Source organism: Leuresthes tenuis, unplaced genomic scaffold (assembly GCF_036924035.1).
Source record: "Leuresthes tenuis unplaced genomic scaffold, fLeuTen1.0.hap1 SCAF_6, whole genome shotgun sequence".
Taxonomy (NCBI): domain Eukaryota; kingdom Metazoa; phylum Chordata; class Actinopteri; order Atheriniformes; family Atherinopsidae; genus Leuresthes; species Leuresthes tenuis.
Genome location: NW_027325360.1, coordinates 18,324,682 through 18,346,355, shown reverse-complemented (window position 1 = coordinate 18,346,355; position 21,674 = coordinate 18,324,682). Strand labels below are relative to the sequence as shown.

Below are 21,674 nucleotides of genomic sequence, written 5' to 3'. Positions count from 1 at the left end.
TTTGTCTTGTTTGGGTTGTTTATGATCAACTTTAAAAGTCTGACATATTTCCATCTAAACTTTTCACTGAACCATTCAGGAACATGTGTTAGTACATATGCTGCACTACAGTACACAAAAAATGTTAGTTTTCTAAATCACCTTTTGATGAAAGTCTTGACAAGAAGACCTTCATGTGTTTTGTGCCTAAAAGGCAAAACTGGCCAACTGCTAGACACGCAAAGGGTCAGAGCTAACAATAAATTTGCCCTTTAACACTGTCACCTTAAATACATGCACACCATGTGCTCTAGCTTGTATACACATGTCAATCTAGTTACCGGAGGCTATGTTAAGTGATGTTTTTCACACATCTAGTGCAAAGTCTACTAGGTAAAAGGCCTAAAACTGTTCTGGTCTCCGTCCACTTACCCTTATGCCTCCTAGTGCAGCTGTACAGCTGCAGGAAAGTAAAACGTCTCCACTGAGCAGTTAAAATTGTGTCGGTACGTAGAAAAAAAAGCCCTGAGTGCTTGTGAAATGTCAGCTGTGCTGAAATAAGTTTTCACTTTGTGAAAGATGCATCTCCTCCATTTAGAGAGAAAGAGACGTTTGGAGATGAAGCTGATGCAAAAAAATCATAGGGGTTCACAGGGGCTGAACATTGTTTATTTGTGAAAACGTGTTACTTCGGCCACTTGAAAAGCAAACTGTGATGTTTGGTACATTTATTCCAAAACTTTAAACCAGTATGATCAGGTCCTCTGCTGAGCTCCAGGTTTCTCAGTGATGGTTCGTAGCCTGAGAAAAACAAAGCGATGAATGTCTGAAAAAGTGGCATCGCACTGGAAGCCTTCAAGGTTTGATTTCTCGTCCCTGTGTGCGCAAACATAATGTAAAGGTCACGTAGCACTTCAGTGTGACGCCTGTGAGTGACAGGCAGCTCTGAGGGCAGACACACACACACACACTGCTTGTCTAAATGTTAATGTTCCCACATGGGTGACTCTGCACCACACTGCTCTGTCTCGCTGTCTCGACTTGATGTTGCTACACTCTGACAATTTTAAATGTAAGAAAACATAGTCATTGCTTCCAGTGCAGAGGAGATTGTCATATTTTGTTGCTTGTACACTGATATAAGAGCTATATATAGATATATATATATATCTATATATATGAGATGAAGACTGATATGGTGCATTTTGCTTGTTTCTTTTGGACTTTGTCATCTTGATGTGTATGATCCCAATTTTTTTTATTTTTTTGCCGTTTGCAGAAGAAAACCACTAGGGGGAGCTGCGAGACACCACACCACAGTCTAGTGAGTTTAAACAGTGAATGGAGGGGAGCTGTGTTACAGCACTATAGTAGAGTGATCGAATACTAATACTTTACTACAGTGCACTCAGTGCACTGAGCTCATACAACAATCCTTCTAGTTTGCAGTTTAAAAAACAAAAAATACAGTAAAATTTTCACAAGGGGTAACAAAAAGTCAGTATCAATCTCAATATTAAAGTCTGACATCATTTAAAGTGACAAACAAAAAGATTGATTTTTTCCTGTATTTATTCACGGTACCACTGATCCTTATAGTGAAACTCCAGTTATAAAACTGGGATGTAAAATGAAAACGGATATCATATATCATCAAAATGCTATGTGCTTTATCACATCCTAATAACCACAGTCGACTATTTCAGCCCCAAAATTAGCCATGAAAACCAGCACATCTTTCAGTCTATCAAAGCAAAAGTCTCCAGTTATATAATTAGTTGAGCTGTCTTGAAATTTAAGAGGTGCGTGTTGCTGCTGAATCTGATCCGGTCCATGAAACATGTAAACTTGTCTATTTCATTACATCGTTATTGAATAGCTGGAAGTCAAAGTGAAGATGAACTTTGAATCGCATTTCAGACCTGCAAATTTTTAAAAAACAACTGCTGTTTCTGGAGCCATAACGGAGGTTGAGTCACTTTTTCAACTTCTTGTAGAGTTTGCCCACACTTCTCAATATGCTGATAATTTAGATTCACTTGATCAATATTGTGGATGTTTGATTATCAATTATGTATATCAATTGTAGGCCTTTTGTTTAGCAGCAGCAATATTTCAGTTTGACCTGACAGAAAGGACCTATGATGCTTGATGAGACACCAACCAGGTAATCAGAAGGCACATTTACAACAGGCCAGATGATGTATTATTGCAAAAGAGCACAACATTGAGCTAGGCCTGTGCAGAAAGCAGCATATTTCTAACATCTGTAATATGAAGTCATATTAATGTGGAACAGGTTTCCCTTCATCTGGACTTTGAGGGCCCTGTCTGGACTGCAGCCAAACCCCCAGCCTCTGCTATTCCCACATCAGGCCACCTTACAAACTGGAGGCAGGGGGGGTTGGAATGTATTTTGCCCTGTGTGATGTGATTGTTTGCAGAGAAATGGGTTGACCTTGCCCTCTAATACCACACACACACATGCACACACTCACTCAGGCCAAGCTGGAGGTGTGTGAGACAGACCTGCTGAGTGCAGGAGGTCTGGGACCCCTTCACCACTTCCTCCAGACAGAGAACAGAGGATCCAGTCAGCTGAAGCCAGGATGGGACAATAATGAGCCTTCCAGCCACCACCACCACCTCATTTCAGGTATGACTTAAAGGTTTTGTTACTTTTGCACAGCAAGAAACCTTCGGATGAGACGGAATGGAGAGTTATATTCCGAAAACAATAACTAGCTTGAAAATTAAATAAATGGCTTAAATGATGAAGATTGAAATTACAATAACTGAGCTATTTTGAAAATAAAAAAGAATAAAATCAGAAAACACCTACCTTAATATGCTTTGTGTGGCTTAAAGTAGTGCCACCTTCATACCCATTATCAAAGGGTCACTGAAAAACTTTTTTCTTTAATTATGTCGGAAATTTTTATAACATGATTGTTATTATGTTGTGAATAACAATTATTAAGAGGTGCGTGTTGCTGCTGAGACAACAAAATGCTTTCAATTTCTAGAAAGAATTTCTAGAAAGAAAAAAAGAAATTAAGAGTTCTGGAGAATCTTTTTTGTTTTTATTTTTATTAATTTTTTTTGTCAATTATAAATTCTTCAGGATTTATTGGGGATCAAAAAACATGTAATCAATTTTTCATTCCAAAGTTGAGTCTCAATTGAATAATTCATCAAACAACCAACAAGTGCAAATCAGGAAATCAGGACGTTTTACAGCGACAGAGACACACACACATAAAATTCTATATAATCAATTAATCTTTTTGATTAATTTAGTTTACTTTGTGTCTATAAACAGAAGCAGAATTTTTAAATGATAAAAACGTTACACAGATTTTGTACATTTAATTGAATTTTGTGGGAGATTTTCTAGTCTTTTCCTGGGAAACTGTAAAAGTTTGTTTTTAAGAACATGGCTGGGAAAAAAATGAACACATTGCGATGAATCAAACAGAGTCAATATTGAGTGGAGAGCTACAACGTTTTGTCGCATATTTGTCGTTCATATTTAGGAAATCCTTGGCCATTCATTTAAATTTTTCCTGTCTGTGTCTGAGGAAGACAGCTGTGTCAAAACACTGGCAACGTCTAAAACATCTAACTCTGCAGCTGTTTTTAGAGGGATTTAAAACACAGAGTGTAATTATTCACATGGGTCACGACGAACAAAATTTGAACTCAGTTTAAAAAAGAAGAAATAAACTTATTAATCGTCACCAGAATTTACTGGGACTTTAGATTTCGCAGCGTTTTCACAGAATTACAGTTTTTAGAAACACGAAAAATAGTTTTTTTTTACCTAAATATAGTGAGATTTTAAAAATATTAAGACGTGGGGTTATTTGTGTTTGCCACCATATGTATGTGGACAACAGAAATACTCAAGAACAAGTGTAATAAATGTTAAAAACAGCATTTATCTTATATCTGAAACAGTAAAACTATCTGATCATCTGATCTGATCATACTGTCTTTTCTCTCGATTTATTTTTTTGATGAATTTCTACAAAAATTCTTTGGGACAACCCATGGTGTTCTCACCAAAAATGATTGCATGATCATCAAAATTTTCCGTGTGAATGTTTTTCACATCAACAATCTGATGAGATAAGAAAATTAAGTCACATGATGCATTCATGCATTTGAATTCTGTATCTTGCGTAAACAACAAAATGCCACAAGCATAACTTGCAGAAGCCCGTGTGTGCAAAGTGGTGGGTATAGAAAAAAAAATACGCGGAAACTGTATGGATCCACATTCAGATACACGCGCATGCTCACGGACACGCGCACAGGCGTTAAGTGTAGCCTGGAAATCGCGTCTTTCCCAGTGGCAGCGCGCTCGGTGAAGCACCCGACAGGCTGTGGAGCTGTGGCAACAGTCGTCTCTCACCAGATTTCGATATTTAGACGGTAAGAAATACAATTATGACTTATTTTGGGAACAATGACAAGAGTGGGCAAACAAAACGACGAGAAATTGTACTGCGTAAAAGGCAGGTTTTACGCGCGAAAATTTAGGCTTCATATATTATGTTAGTATATTTTTAATATGATATGTTGGATATTTCAGTTTTCTGTAGCCTACCCTGGTGTGTTTCGGGGCAGCCACATTTAAGGCAAATATAACTATACAAGCAGTGGAAATGCCAATGGGTATTTTAAACCACCTGCCACGTATCGCGACGCAGTCGGTTAAAATAAACAGCATCCGCCTCATTTCATTCAATTATTGATCACAGACTGGTTGGTGGCAAGGCTACTTAAACAGAAAAAGAAGAAAAAATGGTATGAGACAGCGTGCGTAGTGAGGATGAGTTACGCCTGTGGAAACGTGCGATGGTGGCATGCTGACCTCCCAGTGACCGTTTCAACTTTCAACTCTGGATGCCTGCGGTTATCAGGATCTGCTGTAATCCAGTCAGGATGATGCGCGCTCGCGCCAAGCTAATGCTGCCACTGCTGCTCTCGGCCTCCCCCTCCTCAAATCTATAATCTTCTTGAAACATATTTCTGTAGGCAAAGTCTCTCATATGAGTTTAAATCTCTTGTAGATTTTTATTTTTTTTAAATATTTTTTAGGGGGGTTCTTTAAAATTCCCGTCCATATAACAATTGGATTTGATGACTGGTTGATAATAAATAGCCTACACTTGTGTTTTATTCTCCAGCAGCCTATGCAGCACATTCATGCATTAATACCTTCATCAATCTGTAAATTGTCACCAGCCATCTACTTTCCCGATGAGGAATGAAGAGTAAGTTATCTTCAAATTGGAATAAGAAAACACTAGTTTTCATCTCAATGGGGCCCGTTGTTGTCTTTGTCTAGCAGCTCTGAACAAAAGTTCAAATTAATGGTAAAGTGGAGCCTTTCTACTCTGTTTTAACCGGACAGCAAGTTTATCTGATCAATCAGGACATTCATATGAATAATATGTGTTATAAAAGTAAATCCAGCAGAAAATGAGCCCTTTGTCGTTTTGGTGTGTGTATGTGTGAAGTGATACCAGAGACGCCTGTGATATAAAGGATTAATGTGCCTTTAGGTCGACATTGTGAGAACGAGTGATTATGTATTTTTTAAATAAATAAATAAATAATACATACCGCGTCGCGTGTGCGTATAGGATCAGTGATTGTGTGTTCATGTGCTCTCTGTGCGCGTCACTGGCCAGTGTCACAGTCATCCTTTGGTCCGCGGATAACCGCGCAGACCTATGGCAGAGCAGGGAAGGCTGAAGGGGGAGGGCAGAAGATGTGAGGCGGACTTGACTCCATTCGTAATGAAGGGTCTGAGAGAGGGGGTTCAGATCAGGTCTGTAACTGTTGCTGGGTCTGTTTGGATCGTACGGAGTGGGCGAAGCGAACAAGAAAGAGTCGTTGCCGCTTTGAATAGATCCGTGGACCGAGTGGAGGAAAAGCCGCGATCTGAGCGCAGGGAGACGGACAGCGGAGAGCGGAGAGCGGAGAGCGAGACAACCAGATTGGGAATATTCTTTTTTAAACGCTTGGACATTGGCGCTTTATAAATATTTAATTGGAAATACAAGCAAGCCACAAAACACACAAGCAGCTTTCGGAGTGCGCAGGAGCAGAATGAGACTGTTTTCTGCAGGGGACGCAGGGCTGTGAGGTAAAGGCCCACAGAGAGCATCCAAAACACACAGGCACATGATGAAAGGCACACTCTGTGATGAGACTGAGCACATTAACACTTTTACTCAGAATTCAGCTGTTAACACGCTGCCATTTAAAGCCGAATTTACCATGTACTGATGTTGAAAACTAAATACAGCATGCAATTACATCCAGATTATGATTAAGATACAGACTAACTGGAAACGACCAATATCAATTCATATACTTTTATAGTTCTTCGAAAATAATGTTGAAAATATTGCCGGAGTTTAAGCGGCACATTTAATCTCATTTTAGTAAAAGCCAGCAATTAGATTACTGGATCAGTTGGTCAAAAGTGTTACTCGCCATGAGCCGTTGTAATCTAAGATAACACTTTATCCTCAATTAAAACAAAACAAAACAAAACAAAAAAAAAACGATGAACATGAACGTCTTTTTAGCTTTTTCCCAAAATCAACGTGGGAAACTCGATGGCCTCTTTGTGCGTCCTTTCGACAAAGAGCTGCTTGTTTGTCTTCAAAGTTTAACAGCAGGGCGTCATTTTTTCAACCCCCAAATTTAAAAAAAAAAAAAAAGTTTTTAATAGGACATATAGATCTGAGGTGAATACGCCCAGCCTTAGTTTTCCTTCACAGATTGATTCATGTTGTAGGTTTATCATGTTTAACTTTAATTTGATTTTTTTTTGTTTTTAATGTCAGCAAAGTTTATGTAGCAACTTGCTTTTATGGAGCCACATTCCGATCTGGCGTTTTCCATGATCAAAGCCTGTGAGTGTGTGTTGCGCTTTATTATAAGCTGTGATCAAGTGCACATGCCAACTTTTGTTCGTATGTGTGTGTCAGTGGAACATGGCGAACGGAGGGGACCAGTTCGGCCTTGCAGAGAGCCCGGACCCGGACTCCCCAAAAGAGAGCAAAAGAGAAAATCACATCACCTTAAACTCTGTTGCGTCACCGCAGACAGCGTCCAGTCAGCAGGTAGAGGCCTGTGCTGAGGATCATGATGTAAATATTTATCATTTACTAAAACTGACTGCTAACCGAGGCTCATTCAGTAGTTTCTATGGTTGTCATTTTTCTTTCTTCACAAACCTAAAAATAGAAAGGATTAGGAATCCATTTTCTAAGACCACAAAGCGTTGGACAATCCTCAAACTTTACTTCTTGGTTTTATTTACCGATGAATGAGTTTATCCTAATTTTATAAAATCAATGCACTTACCCCAGTTCATTTTTAAAGGCGTAAATGTCTCGGATCTGGTGGATGAGTCCTGCTTTAATTGTACATTCTGAAAACTTCCATTTATCCATTTGCACTGAGGACTATTTATGTTCGTGCGCAGGGGATGGAGGCAATCAAAGTCGTCCTTCATGACGGAGAACTTTGGACCAAGTTCGATGAAGTTGGAACTGAAATGATCATCACTAAAGCTGGAAGGTATGGGAAACTGAATTCTGATCTTTTGAACATACAGTTATGAATGTATGGTCATGATTTTGATAACCTTTATGCGAAAGATCAATCATCCCAGAGCTGTATGAGCACTGATTTGATCAAAACAATCATCATGAATCAGGCCAGCAATACTTCTGAGCGTGTCCTTCAGGGCCAAGGGATATTTTCTCTCAGGATAGTGAATTATTCTTTGCATATTTTTTTCTTTTGTCCTTTTTAATGTAACACAATTTGCTTTTATGATCGAATTTTCATTCTGCTGGAAAGTCAGTGTTTTTTTTCCCTCCTGAACATCTTCCCTCCAGGAGAATGTTCCCCAGCTACAAAGTCAAAGTCACAGGACTCAACCCGAAGACCAAGTATATACTCCTGATGGACATCGTGCCCGGGGATGAGCATCGTTACAAATTCGCGGACAATAAATGGTTTGTATATCGCATATGTGTGACCCCAAGAGTTCAAACTTAGATCGCTCCTAAAACATTTTGTACGACTGGTGCCGAATGTTAGAGGTAGATCAGCTTTCTGATTATGTAAGTTTGGATGATCTGTAAACAAAACGATTTGCGAAATAAATCCCTTCAAAACACATGACTGAATGAATAATCAGTTGGCTAAATAAACACATAGATATGCATGGTCAAATCTTATCCCCGTCCTCCTTGTTTGGTGTAAATTCTACAGCAGAAGCCTTTGAACTGAACTCTGCGTAAACCGTGGGTTTAAACCCTCCACTCCACCCCGCCTCTGCCCTGCGTAAAGGTCGGGTCCTTCTTGCAGACTGGGATGGCCTAGTTCCCCGCGTTTCCCCCTGTGTGTCTGCCCGCCGGTTACATCAGAATATGATGGGTTCACGGGGCGGACAGACGGCACAGACCGGATTAAATCCTCTCATTCAGTTTGTGCTGAGGGGAAAATCCGAACGGACCTCTGACTACAATGAGATCCATCAGTGCGCTGCCTCCTCAGAGCATCAGACACGAGCTCTCTTCGAATGCAAAAAGAGGGGGGGTGCTTTGGATAAACACAAAGTGCCAGCTTGTGAAGGAGGCGCTTGGTGTTTACAAGGTAAAAATCAAGAATGCTTTGTAAACTGGAGGCCTTATTTTACGGGAAAGCGGAGCTTAGAGACTCTATAGAAAGCCTCGAAATTTAAATATATCCACATCGTGGCATTTAATTCAGTTTTTTAATATTTTTCCTGAACCTGTCATTTTTTGTTCAGAATTTTTTAAAATTCAAATTGATTTTCTGAGGGCTTTTAGAGCCTTTTTGTCCATATTCAAAGATCTTTATATATCTCCCAGGGCTATAGATGTCTTCGGCAAGGCTATTAAAATGAAGATTTCCTCTCCCACCCCTTTACCCCTGTAACCCAAGTCATTTCGTTTGTGACGCGAATTACGCAAATAAATATTTTAAGAAAAATTCAATTCCCTGTAGCAGTTCATTTAAAACGTGCGCTCATCCACTCCAGTGTGTACACAGAGTCGTTGTGCCTCTTTAGCCTAACCCTAACCCAAAGAAGTACTTTTCTTTTAAATTGGTCCGTCTAACCAAATCGATTCTATTTGAATATTTCACGTTTTTGTCCGTCAGGGCTATAGCAAAACAATTTAAAAAAGAGAGAGAGAGAGAGAAAGGAATGGTTTACATTACACCATACCATTTGTACGTTTAGAAAAAAATCATAATTATTATCATTATTTAAATTTTTGGCTTTTTTGCTCAGCAAATCTTTGACTTCCAATAACAGGAGTTAGGCTTCAGGATCTCTGGATGAGACGAAGTTCATCTGGGCAAGAAAAGGTGTTGCTCAGATGTGGTACTCTACCAAAACTCTCAGAAAGACTGGCGCGTTTTGCGCGTCTAATTAAAGCACCAGTCTTGCCTGCTGCGCCTGGCAGGGTGGTGCTTGGCCGGTCAGACAAACCACTGCGACCCCTCGAGTGCCAGTGTCTGACCATTTGCTAATCTGCTCCATTCTCTTGGTCACGTGTAGGTCGATAACTGGAAAAGCAGAGCCCGCGATGCCCGGCAGGCTCTATGTCCACCCCGACTCTCCCGCCACTGGAGCTCACTGGAGCCGTCAGCTCGTTTCTTTTCAGAAACTTAAGCTCACCAACAACCACCTGGACCCATTTGGGCACGTGAGTCCGACTTCTTTTCTGATTGTTAATGTATTATCTATTTTCATGTCCCGCATAGAAAAAACATCAAACATGGTCTTGTTCTGTTTTTGCAAATTTAGTTTTTGCCCTTGAGTTGACCGTTTTACGCTTTATGAAATAGAAACGATGTTCACACGTATTATTAATTATCCGATTCATGATAAAAGCGACCTGTAGGCCAAACTGAATAACTGTATTTTAAACTATTGGAAAATCTCATTAGAAACCACAACACAGGTCCAGTTAAGCAGTTACAATGTCGAGGTCAAGCGACATCACAACACAGCAAATATCACCAAGAGGCCACGAGGGCAGAGCGGACTCGTGTCAACCTCCAAAAGTGGACACTCCACTGCTCCAGTCATCCTATAGTGACTGTCTGAAGAATACACACACACACACACGCACACACACGGTTTGCAGTCGCACGCCTACACAGCTGGACGTGAGAGTAAGTGAAAACGCTGGATACAGTGCGCGCGTCTCCTCGCATATGCGTGCGCGTGCAATCAGAGAGGAAAAATCATCTTTTCGGACTTGTGAGAGTAGAGATGATAATTCCAATGACTCTAAAGCCCATTAGCTAATGCATGTCAATGGCGGACACGTCACAACGATTAAACTGAGCCCCTGGATGAACCAACGTGCTCGTGCACATAGAAAATAAGATCCAATTAAAAACCACTTGTGGAGTTGTCTGTTGTGGTGGGAAATGGCGGAGACTGGGTACTAAATTCAGAGTTGTTATAGTTTGACATGAGTGGTTAGCCCAAGTCAAAAATGACAGAAAAATCCTAGTAAGTGGTCATAAAGTGATGCTGAAAAACCAGAGAGACAAGTGATTTGTTCCTTAATTCTGTGCAATCTCTCTTAAACATGTACCACAGATACCACATCTTAAACATAATTATATGTGACATGCCTTTATAACTATAAGTGTTGAGTCTAAAGTAAAAAAAAAGAACTTTGAAAGTAAATTTTGGTTGGTTTCTTTTTCACACCGAAGTAGAAGAATACACGATTCGCACAACTGGAACGAAGAGTTGGAAAGAGTTGGAGTCTTGGAATAGAAGAATTTTTCTTTTTCCCCACTTAATATCCATTTGATCCAGCCAACATGTACATCACAAATATGTGTTTTAAACATTAATGCCAGCCAAGAAATCTGGAAATCAAAGAAGGATGGTTAACTCAGTAAAGACAGCCCAGGTCCCAGCGGCTACAGGTGGGTTTCTGTAAATATCACGTGTCTGTCAGCATCATATTCTCAATCTCTCCCCTGTGCAGATAATACTCAACTCCATGCATAAATACCAGCCTCGTCTCCACATCGTCAAAGCAGATGAAAACAACGGCTTTGGCTCAAAAAACACTGCTTTCTGCACCCATGTCTTCTCTGAGACTGCCTTCATCGCAGTGACATCCTATCAGAACCACAAGGTATGCACAGTGTGCTGCGAAGCAAAGAGGAAAGATCACGCTCAGAAATGCTTTAGAGCAGGGCCCTCTTTTATGGATGAATCTACCCCAGGACAAGTGATGGAGTTCCCTTTTTAATTGCTTAAATAGGTTGAAGTCAATTTAAGCAGCCTTGAAACAACAAGTGCCTGTTATGACCTTTTAATGCTACAGTGATTTTCAAACATTATGAGTTGTTGTGAATATGATGTGCAGAGCTTCTTTCACTGCATGAAACTGTCGGCGGCTTCAAAATTATTTAAGAATAATCAGATCTTTTGGTAAATCTGTGACTATTTAGATGAATCTGTTTTGTCTTGGTTACTGGCCAGAGTCAAGCTTCTGTTTCTCTTACACACAAATGCACTCAAACCCTGTTTGAAATCATATTTTTCTTTGTTTGTGTGTCCTTATGTGATATTTGCATACATGTAAGCGTAAATTCCCCGTCTGTGAGTGTCTGTGTGTGTCTGCGTGTGTGTGCGAATGTGCTTTCATGCTTCTGTTATTTTTGGTTTCTTTCCCTTGATCTTGGCTGATCCAGTTTCCTTGGCATTACATCCAGAAATACAAATTGTTGAAGCTTTGAGACCCTCATTCGATTAAGTTGGCAGAATGCTTCGCTTCTATCAGATTTCACCCTCAGTACAAACCTTGGCAATGTTACATGGCATCAACAGACAACTTCTAATCATCATTTTGCAAGAAACTTCAGGGGTTTTCTTCATTTCAGTTTGTTAAGTTTGGTCCGATAAAAGGCTAAATTCTACACGCTTTCATCCTCTTCCTCAATGTGGCATTCTTATTTTTTGTGTTGTAAAAGTGTTTAAAAAAAAACCTGTGAAAGTTTTTGTGCACCCAGGAATCATTATTTTCATATAAAGAAGGTGCAACTTTTATCAGACAAATTAAATTAAATGTAAAAAAAAAAGAATAATTATAATTAGTAATATGGATAACTAATAGTGACAGTAATTTTGCATATGCACACTATGATAATAAGTGATAATCGAACAAAAATAGACTCTTTTGTGTTTTATATTTTAATACTAAATAAAGAGAATGATTGTTTTATCAATCCTTTTCTTATCAATAATTAATAGCAGTCGAGCTCAGAGTAAAATAAAGCATTAATCAGTGATAAGTATCTGGACTCTGATATATAATTGCATATATAGTGTAAGAAGAATTAACATAAACCTTATAATTGTTTTCGGTAAAGACAGCAGTCAATAGCACCATCTCTCCTATCTACTATTCTCATATTCTTGTGTGGGAATAGAGCTCTTGAAGCTGCATTTGGTTGGAGGCTATCGGTATATTCAGCTCTTCAAAGTTTGTTTAGATCTGATCTCAAGCCCACTTGCCTGCTTTGTTATCAATCTGGTCTTTAGCCAAATGAAATCCATCAAAACACAAAGGTTTGCCTCCATGACATCACTGAGAAAACTTCGAAGACCTAACATCAAAGCTCAGTGCTTTGGACATCTAAAAGCTTTGGCCTGAAACCCTTAAACCCAGTGACTGTTTGGGTAAACAGTTTACTCTGTGTCAGCTGGCGAGAACGCTGTCCTACTCAGTTGGAAGTCTCTGGGTGTTTGTGCATGCATGTGTGAGCTGGTCCTTCGGTCTGATTTAGATGCTTTCTGTGTTATGTCTCCAGATTACACAGCTGAAGATAGAGAATAATCCTTTTGCGAAGGGCTTCAGAGGCAGTGACGACAATGAGCTGCACCGCATGGCCAAGCTTCAAGGGTGAGTAAAGCCTTGTGGATGGGTGTTTTGTGTCTGTGGGCTTGTGAGCATTCATAGGAAACTATTCCTCTCCCTCGTCCTCTCTCAGCCGGGGGAAAAGGTTGTTATGATGGGCTACATATGGTCTCAGACATGAGGGTGTGCGTGAGTGGAGCCAAGTGGTAGGAGGAGATGTAAGCCTTTGTCACCTGAAGGTTGATCTCTATCTAAACGTGCAGAGCAAACATGGACAATCAGATCCAGAACCGCATTGATAAACCCATGATATCACGTTGCTGCTGGTCTATTAGGCTGTCACTTCTGATCAGCTGATGGGCCCTACATGGTGTCTCTAATAAAGTGGTGCTTTTGTAGGCAGTTCAGAGATTTAAGTGAGCTTGTGGGAGAGGCTGCTACTGACGGGAGGGAGAGGGACAACAAGAGAGGAGGAAGGAGAGAGGACAGCATTAAATGCAGCACCCCTGTTTTCAGGTTGCTGTGTTGTTAGAGGAGAGGAGAGAAGAACAGAGGAGAGTCTATCTGAAGTGACACGCGGATGGATGTTTATTTTTAGAGCGGTGAATTATCTCACAACAGCACTGGCGGTGTGTGTGTGTGCATGCATGTGTGTGTATCTCCGCAGGAGTCAGGGGAGATGTGGCCCGCTGTCTACTCCATACCACAAAGTTCACAGAGAGGCCAGCGAGTGCAGACAGAAATCAGAGCTGAAAGGATGGAGAATATCTAAGTAGACTTGAAGGAAAAGAGAAAACAACAGGAATACAAGCATTTCAACCAAGCAAATTCAATCAGGATATTTAAAAAAAAACAAAAAAAAACAGCTGACGTTCAGAAAAGGCAGTTTTGTGACGGACTCTCAAGTTCATAACGGCTCAAATGCAAACTGTTGCTGAAATCTTAAATCGACATTTCTTTTTTGTTTCAGTAAGGATTACCCCGTGGTGCCTCGCAGTACTGTCCGTCAGAGAGCTTGCTCCACTGGGAGTCCCTTCAGCGGGGAGTCAAGGGGTCTGCGGGGCTCCCCCGAGGCTGTTGGGTCACCTTATAACTGTGAGAACAGCTTGAACAGCCGCAGTCCTCAAGAGCTGCAGTGTGCTCAGCCGACGCACTACACTCACCCTCATCTACACCTGCATCCTGGCCAGCAGCCGCAGGTCTACCCCTGCAACAAGAGGAAAGGTGAGAGGAAGCTGTGTGTAAAAAAGGAATGTCTTTAGTCTGGAATTTGCATGTACTTTGTTCATATCCTTATCAAAGAAAGAAAGAAATCTTCTCTTTGTGACACGAGACACAACCCTCCTGAGACAGAGCAGCCAGCTAAGGGAACAATGATCACTCACCCATGTATGCAACATTTTAAGGCTCTGCTGTTTGTTCTTTCATTGCTTAATACAATAAATTAAACTAATGGCTCTCTTGGAAGTAAAAAGCCAACCAAATAAGAAATTTCTATTAATCTGTACTGATTCTAGAATTCACTTTGTTTGCTAATCTAATTAGCATCAGTCTTACAAAGGAAGCAGCTGAATGAATAATAAATCATTTATTTTAATGTGTGCCCAATTATGCTAGCATGAGTCTATTTAGACACATTAATCAGTAGCAGAGAAAAAAAACAGAAACCACTTCTGCACTTTGCTAGAAAATGAAACCCTATCATTGTTTTCTCTCTTCAGATCGTGGAGTTCAGAGAAACAAGGCGTGAAATATTTGGATTAGTAGATTCCAGAAACCTTCCAGAAACCTTTTCTAAGTTTAACATCCAAGCTTAGATGGCAGCAGGTTGAGATGTAGTTTATTGCATTTGAGTTCGTTTTAAGCTTAAAGTCAAATAACAATGACATGCAGAGCATTCTTCATTGATAGTTAATGGTACTGTGTTTTTCTCTCTCTAAAGTATAGTACAATAGTAATTTTTTTCTTCTTTAGCTAAAGTTCCAGTGTCTATATTTAGGGCGCAATACTGGAAAAAAAATACCATCAAGTTTTGATAAACATGTTTTGATTGGTGTTGTGTTTTTGTTACCTTTGAATGATCCATTTTCCGTATATCTCCAGTGAGCTTTGGGCGCCATCCTCCACCATTTTGCTGCGTCTCTATGTTACTACATTAGTCAAACACTGGCTCATGAGCAGGAGCAAGGAGAATGGCAAAGCATATGTAGGACCAAATTTATTGTCAGGTGCCACTTAGTACGACGCATTGAACCGCTCTAAAATCAGCCAAAGTTAGGAAATGTCTTTTCATCTGTATATTTTGAATAAAATGGTGTTCAGTCTTTGCAGAAACTCGTAAAATCAACACTATCTTCTGTCTGTTTCTCTGCAGTGGAAGAAAACTGCTCATCAAGAAGCCACCAGCATCCATACAAGAAACACTTAAATGGTGGCTCTCCAAGCCAGGGTGAACCGTACTATCACCCCTCCTCGTACCCCCCTCCACCACCTGGCTTAACCAACAACCCTTCCCTGAGTCTCACTGACTCCCCCTACAGCTCAGACATGGGGCAACGTCAGGCATGCATGTACGCCGGGTCCGAGCACAGAATGGATGAACTCAACTGTGCATCCTGGTCATACACCTGCCCACTCCCAACTGCCATGACCCCTATGGAGCCATATCCACCCTACACCCCTCATCCTCCCTACAGCTCCAGTCCTCAGGGCTCTCGGCTCAGCGCTATAGCCCACCAGAGCTCTCCACCTCTACCAGAGCATGTCGCCCATGATCCCTACCAGAGTCACAGCTCCGGGCCTCCATCCCAAAACATTCACAGCAGGCAGCTTGGCTCTCCTCTCAGAGAGTATCCTCGCTACAATCTGTCGCCACCTCTCTACCACACACTAGACACTAACCCACATATCAGGTGTGGAGTCCCAGAATGGAGTGCAGCCTCCTAACTGAACCAGAAGACAAACTTTACCTCAACACAAATTCCGTTCCCCCTTCTTCTGCTCTTCTGAGTGATTCTGCACTGTGTACAGACTTAATATGATGATGGTTTTGTAGAATTATTGTGAAAAATGTAATCTAGTGCTGTGTGAAGAGGTCTCATCTGTTTGTCAAGTTTCTCCCCTCTGCTGGAAGGAGTAGTGAATTATCAAGAACTGGAACTGATCATGAATAATGCCCTACATGTACAGAAAAACATAGCTCCTTCCAAGCAGCACAATGGACATCAAAGTTGTATTTTACTGTCTTTGCAAAACTCAGTGACTGGTGTCATCCAAATGTTTGCACTGTGAGCCCTTTTAAGGCCAGACCATTAACAGAACTAGCTGTTTTCCTCTCAATGTCTCCCTCTTTATTCTTTGTGAAGGATGTAAATTGTGAACACTGTCAGACAGGCAGTAACATTTACTGGCTAAAATGATCTCAGCTCTCCCAACAGAGCCCGAGGGAGACATCTATTTCTCTAGTGGAGCAAAGCACAGCTCCCTGTTCAGTCTCGATGAAGGAGAAAAGGCATGTGTTGGATAAAAGTGTGTGTGTGTGTGTTTGTCTGTGTATATGCAAAACCAGTGTCAGCTCAGCTCAGCTCAAGGATGCTTTGAGTTAATTTCCAATGAGACAGGCAGTGGTAGCTTCAGGCGCTGCACCATCGAGATAAATAGTTTGTTTAGACCTCGCTACAGGCTGAAGGACCTGTAAACACTGTTTCTGCTGCATTCTGGGTAACTGCACAATTCGGTGTCACACAGCTGTCACCGCTGTCCTCTCAGTCACCCCCATCTGACCAATCAGCTTCCATTGCTCACTGAGAGGTGGCCAATGAGCATGCAGTTCTGTTTTATGCCTAGCTGCCTTGTCAGAGCTCGAGTGTTTTCTGTATGCTTGTTGGCCCATTTTTGTTTGTTTGTGAATTATTCATAAGTCCAGTGTAGATCCCTGATGTAAGGATTGCTCAGCAAAAGAAACATTGTGCTGTGAATGTGATAATGTTGATGCACCAACTCCTATCGGTCTCTTTCTTCCAAATCCGAATTGGTCTCTGACTAGATTTGATTAGATATATTTCCCTTGTGGGTAACTGTAGAGAAACATTTGTAGCTCTTTTATGTGCAAAAGAAAATAAGCTGAGGCTTTATTTTTGTGCCACGAAGCGATTTTTGAACATGCAGTAACTTGTCATCAGGTGCTCTACCGCAACAGAAATAAGATCCTCATCATTCTTCAATATGTATTTGATTTGTGTGTGGGTGTGTGTGACAATGAGATGTAAGGATTGTTTTATAGGTTGTTTTTTTTAGCATTGTTCCTGCTAATAGTATTTATTACTCTAGATTTGTAAAGATTAGTTTGTCGTTAACTTGTGAAACAGGATGGTGGTTCGGAGATATCTGTTTCGCTTTAAGGGTTTGTTTCCTCTCACCCTCCATCCCAAACAGGTGGTAAACAGTTGCAATCAACAGACATTTCTGTTTTATTAAAATAAATACAGATTTATAAACAGAAACTGAATAAATTTTTCAAGAGAGAGCTGATTGGTTGTTGTGTTCTTCTCTGAAAAAGCAGAGACAACCTATTAACATTCCCAGTGGGCTATTTAAAGTGTGTTCAGAGTGGAAACTCTTTTAAGTGCAGTGTTCTTTATCAGGTTCAATGCATGTATGAATATAGAGGACCTGATAACAAGTGAAGCCTCGTTCACCAGTGTTGTAACAGTGTTCACTATGCTGTCTTATAGAGTCTATTGGTCCCCGGTGTCTCTAAGTCTTCCACTTAGCAGTGAAAACCCCGGAGTGTTCTGGGTGTGCTGTGCATACCTTGTCCACCTCCTCTTATCTCTGACAGGTTGTTTGGCATCTCCAATCTCCACCAGCTGGACCGCCTCACTGACAACCTGCTGCCTAGAGAACAGAGGGGTTGATCGAGCTGGAGGACAAAGAAAGGCCGAGGCGTCTTAACATTACACCTCAGAGCTTACATATTTCAGAGGAACAGAGGCATGTAGCAGAAAGTTGTATTTGCAGAGACTGTTAGATCGCTTAACTTCAAACCCAGTATATTTACACATAATTACTTGGTTATGTGTCTGTTAGTGGCTTTCCACCCTCCCTTTCTGTGTGTCTCTTTTTTCTCTTCCTGCCTTTCTGTCTCTCTCATACACCAAGAGGTCAGAGGTTAAGCAGGCAGCTCTTCAGAGGCTCTGTTCCTCCTTAACCCTTTGTCTCCAGACAAACTTAGTCTGGGACATGGAGGGGGGCAGAGAAAGCAAAACCTTAGGGGCTCTAGCTCTAAAAGGTGGACTGTGATGCATCACCCTTGCTTGTACAGTTACAGAACTCTGTATTGTATGGTGGGCAATGAGACGAGAGAATGAAATAGTATGATAGTGTAGGTTGTGTGAATGTAAAAAGGGTCTTAATAAGTCAGTAGAGGACTTTCTCAGACATGCTGGTGGGACAGCAGATTGATGAGCGTCTGTGATCAAAGAGTCTAAGTGGTGCTTATCATTACTCCCATCCTCACTGTGTCTCACCAACATACACACTACGATCTCTTCTTCCTCTGCCATGCACTAATTTTCCCATCCAAATCTCCACATATAGCATATTATGGTTTCAAACAGATAGACATACACATAAAGTCACACACACGTCTTATTTTTATTGGAAGAAATGTGGAGTAACCTTACGCTACAAGACATTTTTAAATGCCACTCATCCGGCAGGCAGATCTAAATCTTTTTAGTATAAAACGAGACTGTGTGGACAGCTTGTGGTCCTGCTGTTTTGTATGTTAAAGCTTCTGTTCAGCTGTGCAGAGCAATGTCTTTTGCAAAGAAGCGTTTTATTTAAAAAGACATCAAGGATTTATAAAAGCTTTTTTTCATTACAGTTCAAACTATTTGTTTGAATGTATAAATTGGAGTCTCTTGCAAAACTCTGGGAGGCATTTGTGTGATGTCTGGCATTAGTGCTGCCATTTTCTGTGGAATAAGTGGTTTGAGATTAAGTGTAATTGGAAAAGCTGATTATGGTTCATCTCCATGCATCTGATGGTGTTCTGTCTCCGTGGAAGGAAAAAGGCAACAGCTTTGTCTTTTCTGTCTGACACAGTCCTCGTAAAACCACTGCCAAACTGGAATGTGATGGAAAAGCTTAGATGTACACATTTTTCACATTTTAAAGGTTTGGAAGTAACAATTACAGTTTCAAGTACCAGTGACTACAGTTTTTTTTTTTTTATTCCTTTTCTAAGTTGCTATCCAGAGTTTCCAACCTCCCAAAGCTTGTTAAGATTTGGTTGCTACTTTTTACTTTTGGAGATTCATCATAAATAATTGTATTTAGAGGATGAGAGAACATCATTATAAAATAGGTTTGTGGATGTATTAACCCTTCTTTTGGGATATGTGTATCCAGAACTAGAATCAGTGTGGACTGTGTGACACTAAAAGGACAGCAAAATGGCAATACAATAATGTAAAACAATAAATGCTTTGCCATTACATATGGTGTAACAAAGTATAATGGTGGAGGTTTATCTGAATTGTGCTATCCATCCTTGTTGGTATTTAAAAGCCACAAGAAAAGACTAATGCTGTCAAGGGCAGTATAGTAACAAGACTCCGGCCCAAGCTAATTTCCCCCTAAATGAGAGTTTATGGCTGAAACAGCCCTGAAATCACTGAAGTAGATCTTAATATGAGTGTAAGGGCTGTCAAGGATAATAGGCCATGTAGGAGTGTGTGTTGGTGAGTGAGTGCGCTTGGGCGTTGAGTCTGAAGACAAAAGGAGAGGTTAAGGGTCAAACTAACTGCAGATAGTCTAGTGCAGGGTCAGAGGGCTCAGGCTAACTTGATCAGCGATGGCTGTTTATGTAAAGATCTCCAAATCGTCAACCTAATGAAGCTGCTGCAGTTTTCCAGCTCAGAAGTACTGGACTCTCACTTTTTTTATCAGTTAAACAACTCAAGTTTAAAAAAAAAAAAACTACCTGAAGGAACCGCTCATGTTTCTCTTGATTTCTTTGAGATACACTGAAAGAAGCAAGTATGCAGCGTGCCTTCAAGTGGAATTGGGTTCACATGAAGGGAAGATTTTCCTTTCCTCTCGCTGGCAAGAGCTAAAAAATTGGAAAAGGGCTGAGTGATGTGAGCAATAATAATTGTTTTAACTCCTAACATACCACCAGAGTCCCAAGACCAGCAGCTCAACACACATGACAGGGTGAAAGGGACGGAGGCGCTCCGCAGTGGGTGGTGGTGGGGGCTTCAGGCCGTCATGGAGCCAGTGTCCCGTCCGATTACAGCCAGAGGACTGGAGAGGCACGTTAATCCTGCACTCACACACACACACTCACACACACACTACAGATACACACATAGGCCGTCTTGGAGACAAAGACGCACAACCTGCATGACAGAGACATGTGTACACACACAATGTTCACGACACACACAAACCTATTCAATCAAGAGATTACACCCTGCACACCCTGACCCCACTCGCCTTGTCAAGCCAGAACACAGAATAATGATATCACTTGCAGGACTTTATAGTACCACTGTGGTTGTTTGCTCACTAAAAAGACCGGCTGCAGCCTCACAGCCTCCCAGTTTTGAGCAAATGAGAATTCTTCGAGCAGTCCGACCCACAGTTTTAAAAACATGTCATAATCGCATATTTCAGCAAAAGGAAATTTAGTAAAAACATACCCAGGTTTTCTTTCTCTCTTTCAAGCTTGTCTTCAGGGGTCAAAATGACATTTTTGGTTGGCAGAAAATGTTGTTCTTTGTTTAACTGGTGTGATGGGATTTTGACCTCCTTTTTCATTATTTTAAACTAAGACGGAACGCTGCTGAGACAGGAAGTGACATCAGTCTATCCGCGGTTCTGTCCAATCACAAATAAAAAATTGTTCCAACCTTTTCCTATTGTGAAGCGTTATTGTGTTTTCTGTTTGTTGTTGAGATTTGTGAAATGCCTCTCAGAGCCAGAAGACTTGTTTGATCAGATTAACAGATGCTCCTGCTAAAGTAATTAAAGACAATATTAATTGAATTAGTAAAACCAGTCTGAATGATAAGCACTTTATCTTTGTAGTCGGGGATCACGAAGAGTCTTGTTTATCTGCACGTGTGTAGCTGTACCATTTGCCTCGGCATCTCCTGCCATGCTTACACCTCTCTCTGCATTTCAGTCACTCGGGCATTCTTGCAGACTTGCTGCCACTCGTGTACAAACATGTTTGCAAGCTGGCGAAACAAGACCACTGCTGTGAGACAAACACAAACATCAATAAACAAACAAATCCGTTCACACACCCCACTACCTCCAATCACTATATCCACATGCAGCTGAATTTCAGAGCGCTCACTCAGCTGCTGTTTCATCCCATTGTTTGCCAGAGGCAGCATTGTTTGCATGGTACCCAGTGCATTTCTGTGATCTTGTCTCATTATTAATAAATGATGTCAGAGAGTCGCTGGCCTCTCTGTCTGACAAGGCATTAGCATAAACACAGTCTTCCTCTAAAAATCTGTTTGGACCACACTGTTGATCTTTAATTATGGATGTATAAATGTTTGTTACCTCTCCATTTGACTGGGAGAGTGCATGTGTGTGCGAGCTAGAGTGACAGTGAAGGCTTTTACTAGTCATGCGACCGATGATTCATTTTGCTAATATATGGCACTAATCCGGATATGGGCTTTAAAAGAAAAGTAGAACTGAACT

At 40.9% G+C, this 21,674-nt stretch overlaps 1 protein-coding gene across 1 annotated transcript; it reads left to right on the top strand.

Moving 5' to 3' along the window:
- Positions 1–7,013: 7,013 nt before the first annotated feature.
- On the top strand, positions 7,014–17,094 carry tbx5b (T-box transcription factor 5b). The gene is made up of 8 exons (XM_072388014.1): positions 7,014–7,127; positions 7,493–7,587; positions 7,911–8,030; positions 9,608–9,755; positions 11,064–11,216; positions 12,898–12,989; positions 13,915–14,168; positions 15,319–17,094. Exons 2-8 carry the CDS (start codon positions 7,496–7,498, stop codon positions 15,888–15,890), a joined length of 1,431 nt encoding a protein of 476 aa, XP_072244115.1. The 5' UTR covers positions 7,014–7,127; positions 7,493–7,495; the 3' UTR covers positions 15,891–17,094.
- The last annotated feature ends 4,580 nt before the right edge of the window (positions 17,095–21,674 follow it).

Excerpts from the sequence above, each read along its gene's own strand:
- tbx5b (XM_072388014.1), top strand. The coding sequence starts at position 7,496 with ATGGAGGCAATCAAAGTCGTCCTTCATGACGGAGAACTTTGGACCAAG. Across the intron at positions 9,756-11,063 it reads ACCTGGACCCATTTGGGCAC|ATAATACTCAACTCCATGCA; the intron begins GTGAGTCCGACT and ends TCCCCTGTGCAG. Across the intron at positions 12,990-13,914 it reads CGCATGGCCAAGCTTCAAGG|TAAGGATTACCCCGTGGTGC; the intron begins GTGAGTAAAGCC and ends TTTTTGTTTCAG.